This window comes from Peromyscus maniculatus, chromosome 21 (assembly GCF_049852395.1).
Source record: "Peromyscus maniculatus bairdii isolate BWxNUB_F1_BW_parent chromosome 21, HU_Pman_BW_mat_3.1, whole genome shotgun sequence".
Classification (NCBI taxonomy): domain Eukaryota; kingdom Metazoa; phylum Chordata; class Mammalia; order Rodentia; family Cricetidae; genus Peromyscus; species Peromyscus maniculatus.
The window spans coordinates 47,676,921-47,686,701 of NC_134872.1; the positions used below are offsets into that span (position 1 = coordinate 47,676,921).

Consider the following 9,781-nt stretch of genomic DNA (forward strand, 5'->3'; position numbering starts at 1 on the left):
GCCCTGGAGGGTACAGCCTGCCTCCAAGCCTGGCTTCCAACTTCTTCACTTAGCATCTCAATGACCCTCGGAGGAACCTTGTGGCCACTGAGGTCAAAGTGGAACTTGCCCTGGCTCCCACAGTTCCCCAAGACCCAGGAATCTGACAGGTTACAACTCTGCCCAGCTCCCCCACCCCACACACCCGACACACTAATGAACCAACAGGCTGGTCAATGGGGAGAAGTATTTATTATTAGAGAAAGTCTAAGGTACAGGAAGGGGAGACTGGATGTGGAGAGCAAGGACAGAGGGTAGGGTACCCCTCACAAGCGGGGGGAAGGCTGAGAGGGGAAAAGGCCCGGGGTGTCCAGATGGCAAGTCTAGACGGCAGTGGCGAGGCCCACCCTGTTATTGCCCATGTCGAAGATGGCGTAATAAGACCTGAGGAAGACATCCCCGAGGATCCAGATGGGCTGGCCATCCTCAGAGGTCAGATAGGAGGACTCAAGGCCCACCATGCAGTAGCCATTCTCCTGTTCAACAGAGAGAGAGCATTCACTCACTCGCTCATGGGTGGACTGAACTTCAGCCCCTGAGTGATACAAAGGCTGTAAAGGGCTTTTGTAGGACAGCTGACCCTCCATGGCAAGGGCTGCCGGGCTTGGGGAGAGAGGTGGTGTCTCCCCAGGAGCTGACTTCAGGTTGTGATGCTCTTCCTCCACAGCCGGCCCTCACCCTGCTCCCGGTCTGCGGTAGGTCAGCCTGGCAGTTAAGCCCTGACAACTGACCAGCGTGGATTCGAACCTTACCCTAGCTTTTCTGGACCCACTCTAAATCCCGGAGGCTCTGCCCACAGAAACTAGGCCTTACCTGCAGGATGTAGGAAGAGGGTGACAGAGGGAACTGGACACCGTTGAGGACAAAGCTGAGGGTAGGCAGGCTGCTGACGCTGTCACAGCTCACAAAATACTGCAGAGAGGAACACGGCCCAGGCCAACACATCCTTAGAACAGTGCCCACCACGCCTGCCACCTCAGCACCCTACACCCTAGGTCCGTACCCCAGTCTGCTTTGGATGGGGCGGGGACACAGCTCCAAGGGAACCCTGACTTACATTCTGTTAGCCCTCAGTAGCATTGGCATAGACGGGGAGGGGTTCGAGGAACCCTGAGGAGCCCACTACGCTGAAGCTTTGCTCCTGACTGAATTCCCAGCCCAAGAGAGAGAGAGTGAATTGTCGCCCTTCCTCAGCAAGTGGCCCTTTAACATACAGCTCAGTGGACCATGTAGCCAATCAGTACCCTCCAAAATTAGTGCAAATCGGTTCAGTAGGCAAACTCTCTGCTGACCTTGGGAGGGAGAGGAGCAGGAGAGATCATGGCTCTGTGGAGGTGAAGGATGTGTGGGTCACAGAGCTGCCCCTTGCCACTCATTTGCTTGGCCCTGACTTCTAGTCAGTCATTTTACCCCCATCCTAAAGGCCAGTGCTGAATCCATATTCCAAGGCGACTTCAGTTCGGAAGAGATTCTTGCTTTGCCACACTCCCTCATCCAGGTCTCCACTCGGCCAGAGCCACTACCTGCCTCCCCCAGTGCCCTCAGTAGCTAAAAGCCTGGAGGCCAAGAATTCAGCTAGCCTTGTGTTCCCAAAGAGAAACTGTAACACACACTCCTGCCCCGCCACAGGATGGCCTTCCCTGAGGAAGGGGGACCCTTCTTGTCCCACTCACCTCTCCGTACTCTCCTTCCTGGGCTCCGATGGTCTGCAGAAGGTCACTCAGGTACTGGGGGGGCATGGTGAGCAGAGAGGTGCCTGTGTCCACAATGCCTTGGCAGCCATCAGAGCACCAGCCAGAGGCCTCGCCACCAATGATGAATCTGGATGGTAAGAAGACAGCAACCTCAGTCCCTACCTGCTCAGGTAGTCAGAGGGGGCTTCCCACCACAGTGACACAGGGAGCTTCATGCAGAGACAAGCTGTTCTTGAGGAAGGTAAGGGGACCCCACTTCATAGCACCCTAGAGTCTATCCAAAGCCATCTGAATGGCCATGGAACGTATGCCCAAATTTTTGAGGATGTCTGTGGACACACTGAATGTCAGAGCCGCTAGTTGTTACAAGGACTTTGACACACTCAGTTTCTATCCTGTGGCGTTGGACCACAGGGGACCTCATGTTTGAGATTTTATGTGCTGCCCCTCCTGGTGCGGCCTCCAACCCCTCCTCTCCAGATTTAGCTGGGCTTTGATGCTCCTGCGCAGGTCCGCTGTGACTTTGGGGGAGGGAGTATCTCAAAGGTCCTCTCCCACGCATCCCCACCAGCAGTGCCTGGATGGGTGGATGGTTTATAGTGTCCTGAGGTGCCGGCAGAGAAGGCTACACTCCCCAAGGTCCCACCACAGACTCACTCGTCAATGCTAATCTTCCAGTAGAGCTCCTGGATGACAGGAATCCAGGTGATCTCTCCAGTGTACAGGTTCTCATCCACACCTCCGAAAACAATCTGTCCACCATTAGATCCCTGCTGGCTGTAGAAGACAAAAGGAAGGATAAGGATTGAACAGCAAAAGTCTTCCTGTGGTGAGTTAGCCATCTTCAGAGAAAAGCTCCGGACCTCACTTCACACCGAGGCTTCCTGAGGACAGGCTAGGTCTCCCTCAGACTGGGGCTTCCTGTAGATGGGCTCTGTCTCCCTCAGACTGGGGCTTCCTGAGGACAACCTGTGCTCCCCTCAGATGGGTTCAGACCCTGGAGTCATGATGTCCCGTGGAGTCCCAGCCCCTCTGAGGGGCAGCTACTTGGTGGACCCCACACGCTACTACAGTCTGCTGCCTTTACGCCATGCCAGTGGGCGGAGCCCATCACCAGGAGTCCGTGAAAGCCCAGCTGGTTGACTTTTCTCCCGGAGTGGAGAAGTGGAGATTTGATGACGGAGGAGGAGGAAAGACTTGGCACATTGTCCCTGCAGCGCTCCTGGTAAGCAGCAGCGTGCGGGCATGGGTGGGGTGCCCAGAGGTGGCATGCAGAAATGATTGTAAACAGAAGCAAAAAACAAGTCAGCAGAGTTGATGACAGGGAAGGGGCCAATGTCGGATTGAGGCCCTAAGCTACAGTGAGTGTATGGACACTCTAGAAGGTGGCTGACTCTGAAGAAAAAGAGAGAGAAGCATGAGGCCCAGGCGGTGCCTGCTCGTATTTGCTCAAAGGATAACACCGGGTTAGAAGTCAGTCCTGGGCCAAGCCCCAAAGACTCCAGCACCAGTTGGAACAACAGATCAAAGGAGATGAAGCAGGAGATTACCATACAAGAGAGATACGGAGTGGAAAGTCTCAGCTGGAGGGGACCTCAGTGGGGGGGCACGGGAGGCAGACCCAGGAGGTGCTGGAGTGAAAGCCCCTCCCAGAGCTGAGCTTGTCCCAGCCAAGGAACACAAAGGACAACTGCATGGGCTGGCAGCATGGCTCAGCAAGGAAAGGTGCTTGTGGCCAAGCCTGGCAAGCTGAGTTCCATCCCTGGGACCCACACGGTGACGGGAGAGAACTGGCTCCTGCCAGGTGTCCTCTGACCTCTGCAAGCTCACTGTGGCGGGTGTCCCGACCTCTGCTCTAACACAAATAAATACATGGTGGAAAAAAAGGAGTGGACAGGAAACAGATATGGGATGGGAGTGCAGAATTCCGGAGCTGGAGAGGAAGGCTCTGGGCCGGGTGCGGCTGCAGCCTCCAGCCCTCAAACTTTGGAAGTTTGGGTAGTGGAAGGACAGAGAGACTGCTGGGCAGTTGCTTACCTGCCGAGGTAGACCCCGAAGAGGGGCTGGGAGAGAGCGCCCTCCTGCAACAAGCCCTGCATGGCGGTGGTGGCGCCCCCTGCAGACAGGCCGGGGTAGGCCAGGCCCATGATGCCATCGAATTGTGCGTAGACAAAATTGGTCCCGGGCTCGGTCTCACTGAGGCCAAACTCCTGGTTGGGGACCTGAATGCCTTGGAGCTGGAGTGGAGGTTAAAACAGAGCGATAGTGACGCGGCCACCTGGACCGACCTCCATCCCCCGGGTCGCTTGCTCATCTCTCCTCGCCTCAACTCCCCGCCCCCCTTTCCTCAGTGTAACAGGGGCCGTCTTCTCTCCCAAGCATAAGTACGACCACTGCATTGTCCCTGACCCACCCCTCTCTCCTCTGAAGAGCTATCCATGTTCCTGAAGGAAGACGGCCACAACCGAAGGGTTCACCGTGGCTCCCCCAGCTCCTAACACAGAATGGCCATCCGTGTCAGCACTGTGAATGGACGAGGTCTGTGCTGACTTCCCATCCTATGAACAGCTTTTCCATCACGTTTCAGGGGCTTTGTTTAAGGCCCCCACCTTCCTCCCACCCCCATCCGGGAATAGGAACCTCACTCACAGTCAGGGTGTCGTAGCCGAAGAAGCCGGTGAGGCTGCCGGTGCCGTACTGCAGGGAGAAGGTCTGGCCTTCGGTGTAGTAGGTGGAGGATTCGCTGGGGTTGTAGCGGGGGTGTGTGGCTGCGGCGGAGAAGAGGACGTGGAGGTCAGACTGTTGAGTGGAGGGCTTCCTCCTCAGCCTGTGCTTAAACCTGGGGTGTCAGCATCCCCTACTCACAACGGCAAGTCAAGGAGGGACCACACCCTGGAAGGCCCCAGTGACTTAGAGGGTAAGCTCTGGAACTATGGTCTCTCTAGGCAGGGTGGGCTAGACTTTCCCTCTATGTCCTGGGTCCCGGAAAAACCCTATTGCAGACTGACTGTTCATCTACCTTAGGAGTGAATGGGCCTCTAAGCATGCTCTCATCCCACAGCCTCCACCCCTGCAAGAAGTTGGTCATACCAAGATCCAGGGGTAGCATGAGATATAACCAAAGAGAGACTTGGACCAGAGATAATAGATCCCAAGGCTCTGACAGGGACCAAAACAGTACTGCAAAATGCCTGCCCAAATTCCATCTGCCTGCCCAAACTACAGCAGGACAAGACCACATCCAGGATTGTTCCAGCCTGCTCATCCTCTAGACACACTTGATGCGAACTTGGTGTGTAGTGAGGTCAGGTGGGCTGAGCAGAAGGCAGAACCGACTGCTGTGAAACAGACTGGAGACTACCCATAAGAAAGGGGTGGCATTGTCCTGGTCATCGGGATGGGTGGGATGGCAGGGAGTAGGTGAGGCAGGCTGGCAGAGATGAGCCAGCCAGCTTTCCTGCCCAGCTGCAGGGCCAGCCTCTTTGACGAGGCTTGGATAGTCATGCATAACATCGCCATCTTCTCCAGGAGTGAATTTCCCCCCGAGTCCCTAGGGAGGTGCCTGTCCCCTTCGCTGCCCATCCAGCACTCACTGCAGGCCTCGCTCTGGCAGTAGACAGAAGGCACCCACAGGTTGGAGGAGCCAGTGTCGAAAAGGACCAGGAAGTTCTGGGGTGGAGTCCCGATGCTGATCTCGCCAAAGTAGGCTGCCTGGTGGGGGAGAGGGGCATGTCGTGAGGTAGACAGTGTAGCTCTGAGGGATCCAGAGGCTCCTCAACTCCAAAGGTAAGCAGGAAAGGACCCAGCTGCTGCCCTCCAGACTCCAAAGCTGGTGGTCCTAGTCTTCCCTGGAAACCTGCCCGAAGGCCAAGGATGCTCCGTCTATGCTACCCAGGGCAGTCACCAAGCTCTCGGGGGCTCGGGTGCAAGGTCGGTAAGGACTCCTCTCCAGGCTCTTCACACAGTCGCCATAGCAGACTGGAGGAAGAGTGTGCACTCCAGGGTGGGAAGACAGAGCCCTCAGCTCTGTGGCGGGGGTGGGGGTGGGGGTGAGTGTTAAGACTTACGTCCATGTAGGCTATGGGCTCGTAGAGTACACTGAAGTCACCAAAGTTGCCAAAGCGGTACTTCTGGCCGGGGTCATACTTGTGGGTTTTCAGAAAATCTTTGAGCACACCCTTTTCCTTCATGGTCTCACGGATAGTCTTCATTTTCGTCAGGGGGATCCTGCAGAAGGCTGTGTGTTAGGTCAGGGCCCGCCTCCTCCTCCTTCTTCCTTTCTCCTTCTGCACTGCCCCCCGCCCGCCCCATCTCTGTCTCTGTCTCTGTCTCCAGCTCCCTCTCTCCCCTTTCCCCTCTCCTCTCTGCCCCACACATGCCCACTGTCTGTCTGTCTGTCTGTCCCCCTCTCCTCTCTGCCCCATACATGCCCACTGTCTGTCTGTCCGTCCCCCTCTCCTCTCTGCCCCATACATGCCCACTGTCTGTCTGTCTGTCCGTCCCCCCTCCTCTCTGCCCCACACATGCCCACTGTCTGTCTGTCCGTCCCCCTCTCCTCTCTGCCCCACACATGCCCACTGTCTGTCTGTCCGTCCCCCTCTCCTCTCTGCCCCACACATGCCCATTGTCTGTCTGTCTGTCCCCCTCTCCTGTCTGTCCCACACATGCCCATTGTCTGTCTGTCTGTCCCTCCTCTCTACCCCACACATGCCCACTGTCTGTCTGTCTGTCTGTCCCCCATCTCCCTTCCAGCTTCTCCTTTGTCCTCTTCTTCTTCCCTCTAGCTCTCAAACTCCTCCTCAATGCTTGCTCCGAGACTTCGAAGTGAATCAGCTTCAGCCACATCCACCCTCGCCCCACGTGAAAGCAGCCCTGCTACCGGGCCCATTGCTCTGATATACACTGTAGTTCTCTCCCAAGAAGGGGAAGAGCTGGAGACTCGTCCTGGTTAGAATCAGTGTTTATGCTTGTGAGATGGCGTGTCTCAGGCTGGCCTCAAACTTAACACTTATCGAAGCAGGGCCTTGACCTTCTGATCCTTCTGTCTTTACCTCCCAAGGATGTGCCGCCACCCTCAGGTTATAGAGAGCTGGGGATCGAAGCCAGGGCACCATACAAACTAGGCATACTCTATCAACTGAGCCACATCCCAGCTCACACCGGTACACTTTTTTTTTTTTTTTTTTTCGAGACAGGGTTTCTCTGTGTAGCTTGCGCCTTTCCTGGAACTCACTTGGTAGCCCAGGCTGGCCTCGAACTCACAGAGATCCACCTGGCTCTGCCTCCCAAGTGCTGGGTTTAAAGGCTTGCGCCACCACCGCCCGGCACTTTTTTTTTAAGGTGCCAGAGAAAGCAGGTTCACCTCAGAGAATCCTTTCCTATGGTGGCCCTGACACCGAGCACTGACTGCTGTGACAGAGCATGGAGGGAGGGAGGGAACAGCACTAACCCCCCCTACTCACCGCCCAGGGACGCCACTGCGCCTCCCCGGGAGTCCATGGGGAAAGTGGCTTGGAAGTTCCAGAGTTAGAACTTAGGAGTCATGGCTTCTGTCACCGAAGGGTGATCTAAGAGCTGCTGGCTGCCATTTCCCAGGGGCCTCTGCAGATCCACCACTACCCAGAATGCCTTTTCTTTTACCTCTTTCTCCACCTTAAATCCTCCTTCTCTTAGGACTTTCTCTGCCAACCCTCTTCCTAAGAGCCACACCAACCACCTCTATTGAGTTTGCAGAACAGGAGTGTCTGGGAGGAGCCGGCTTTTCACCCAAGGAACTACCAGGTAGCAGGCCTGGTGAGATGCTCAGCAGGTAAAGGCACTTGCTGGCAAGCCTGCCGACCTGAGCCTGGTTCCTAGAGCCCACGTGGTAGAAGAGATCTGACTCGTGCAATCTCCTCTTACCTCTCCATGTATTCAGTGGCTCAGGTACACTCACACTCCTCTCCCATACACAAAATAAACTGAGTCATAGTTTACAAAAAGGAAGTATGAGTTACCAAATCTACAGACACTCAAGTCTATGGGTATTTTTTATAACCTGGGTGACTCTTCCCACCACTTTAAGTTACATGTGGCTCAGCGGATAAGAGCACTGTTTCCTTTTTCCAGAGGAGCAGGGTTCAAGTCTTAGCACCCAACCAGTTGTAGCTCCAGTCCCAGGGGATCTGACACCCTCTTCGGGCCTCCACAGGCACCAGGCTCCTGGCTCCCACTTCAGGCTCCCTGAACCTACAGTCCAGCTCCGGTCTTACCTCAGCAAAGCTGCCTCCAAGAGCGGGAGGCAGAGCAAGGCTACGACCATCCACTTCATGATGCCGGTTCGAAGCTGGTTTCACAGGATAAACCACTTCGAGCTCAACCGCTGTGGTGGAGTGAAGCCCTGAGCACTGCTGCTGCCTTTTATACACCCAGGAGCTAGCCCAGCCCCTGCCGCCCAGCCCCTGCCTCCCAGCCCGGGCAAGCATGGCCCCCGAGCTAAGCTGTCCCTTGGACTCCGTGTATCAACTGTTCCTGTGTATTTTTCCTTCTGGAGCATGACCGTGGCACTTTTCATCTTATTGACTTTTTAATTCAAGCGGGAAAGGCCAGGAGGTAAAAGTGATAAGAAGGGACAAAGTGGCCGAACAATGGAGCTGCAGAGATTACAGCTCTGGGACCCAGGGCATGATACGGGCATCTGGGGGTGAAGATTTGAATGAGGGGCCGGGGGCCTGGGGGTTGGTTCCTCAAGCTTGGCACTAGTGACATTTGGAAGGAAATAATTCTTTGTTCTGGGCATGGTCCTGTTCACTGCGGGCGCTAGCAGGACCCCATCTGCCCACTAAGTGCCACTGTAGCCCCCAGCTGTCACCAAGTGTGTCCTGGCGTTGTTGGCTTCCCCTTGGGGACAAGTCCTGGAGAACTGCTGTTCTACCTCCAAGTGACATACTTGGAGGTCCCACATAAGCCCTGTCTCCCAGCACCCCTTAAACCTCTGGGAGCTGGAGTTCAGGGTGTCTGAGAGCTAAGGGGTCAGAAGCAGGCTGCTGGTTCTGGTCATAACGGCAGCAGTGGTCGTGTGGGCAGTGCTGATGCTGAGGCCGAGGCCGGTGCTAGCAGATGAAGTCAGCATGGAATGGCGGCTCCGAAGGTGTTGGGCAGGAACTCCTGTCCTAAGTCAGCAGGGCTCACTCACAGGGGAAAGTCACACCAGCTCTGGCCACAGGAGCCAGAAGAGATGCCCAGAGCAAGATGGGAGCTGAGGGGCCACAGCTGCCTCTTGCTGTTCCTCTCTCCCCCCCCCCCATTGCTACCTGGGGTCTTTATTGGCTTGGGGGCTTGGGGGTTTGAACCTAGGGTCTCATATGTGCTAGTCAGCTACCACTGAGATGCACCCTCAGCCCATCTGTGGGTGTGTGCATGTGGTGCATGCATGCTTACCTGTGTGTGCACATGCACTCATCTATGCAGGCACATGTGGAGGCCAGGGCTGAATGCCTTTTTCGATTGCTTATTCACCTTCTTTTCTGAATTTTCAAATAAATTTTAAATTATTTATTCTGTGTGTGAGAGAGACGGAGGAGGGAGGAAGGGGATGGTCATGTGGCATCTTCCTCCTCACCATAAAGATTATCAGCATTCCACTTTTGGCTTGCCTTCTAACCCTTCCATGATGGAGGCCAAAGCTGACATACAGAGCAGGAGGTACAGGTTCTGTTTTTGCCAGAACTCATTTTGTTAGGCAGAATTCCTCATTATATGTACAGAGTAACAATCAGAACTGACTGGCAATTATAGTTTCCTCACAATCTCCCAGCCCAATAATATATATATGAATATATATGTACATATATATTGCAGTACATTTATTGCACAGCTGATATTATATTTATATCAAACTATAAAACTTATGAGTCTATAGATTGGCAGATAGGTCTACAGGGTATACTGGCACCTTCTCATGTCTGTCCAACAATTACAAATTCTCTCCCTATGGAAACTCACCCATGAGGCTTATGTCCTTATGATTTATGACTATGAAATAAGAAGTAATACAATATTCATTCCAC

At 54.8% G+C, this 9,781-nt stretch overlaps 1 protein-coding gene across 1 annotated transcript; it reads right to left on the bottom strand.

Annotated features, from left to right (window-relative positions):
- Window positions 1–212: 212 nt before the first annotated feature.
- Pgc (progastricsin) lies at window positions 213–8,133 on the bottom strand. The gene is made up of 9 exons (XM_042266063.2): window positions 7,985–8,133; window positions 5,801–5,960; window positions 5,327–5,444; window positions 4,383–4,501; window positions 3,771–3,970; window positions 2,391–2,510; window positions 1,713–1,860; window positions 853–951; window positions 213–515 (listed from the first exon to the last, which is right to left on the bottom strand). The coding sequence occupies exons 1-9, from the start codon at window positions 8,041–8,043 to the stop codon at window positions 363–365; spliced, it is 1,176 nt and encodes a 391-aa protein (XP_042121997.2). The 5' UTR covers window positions 8,044–8,133; the 3' UTR covers window positions 213–362.
- Between the last annotated feature and the right edge of the window lie 1,648 nt (window positions 8,134–9,781).

Coding starts and splice junctions, on each gene's coding strand:
- Pgc (XM_042266063.2), bottom strand. CDS start 8,043: ATGAAGTGGATGGTCGTAGCCTTGCTCTGCCTCCCGCTCTTGGAGGCA. Junction 952..1,712: donor AGGAAGGAGAGTACGGAGAG/GTGAGTGGGACA, acceptor TCCTCTCTGCAG/TATTTTGTGAGCTGTGACAG. Junction 516..852: donor CCTCTTCCTACATCCTGCAG/GTAAGGCCTAGT, acceptor TCTGTTGAACAG/GAGAATGGCTACTGCATGGT.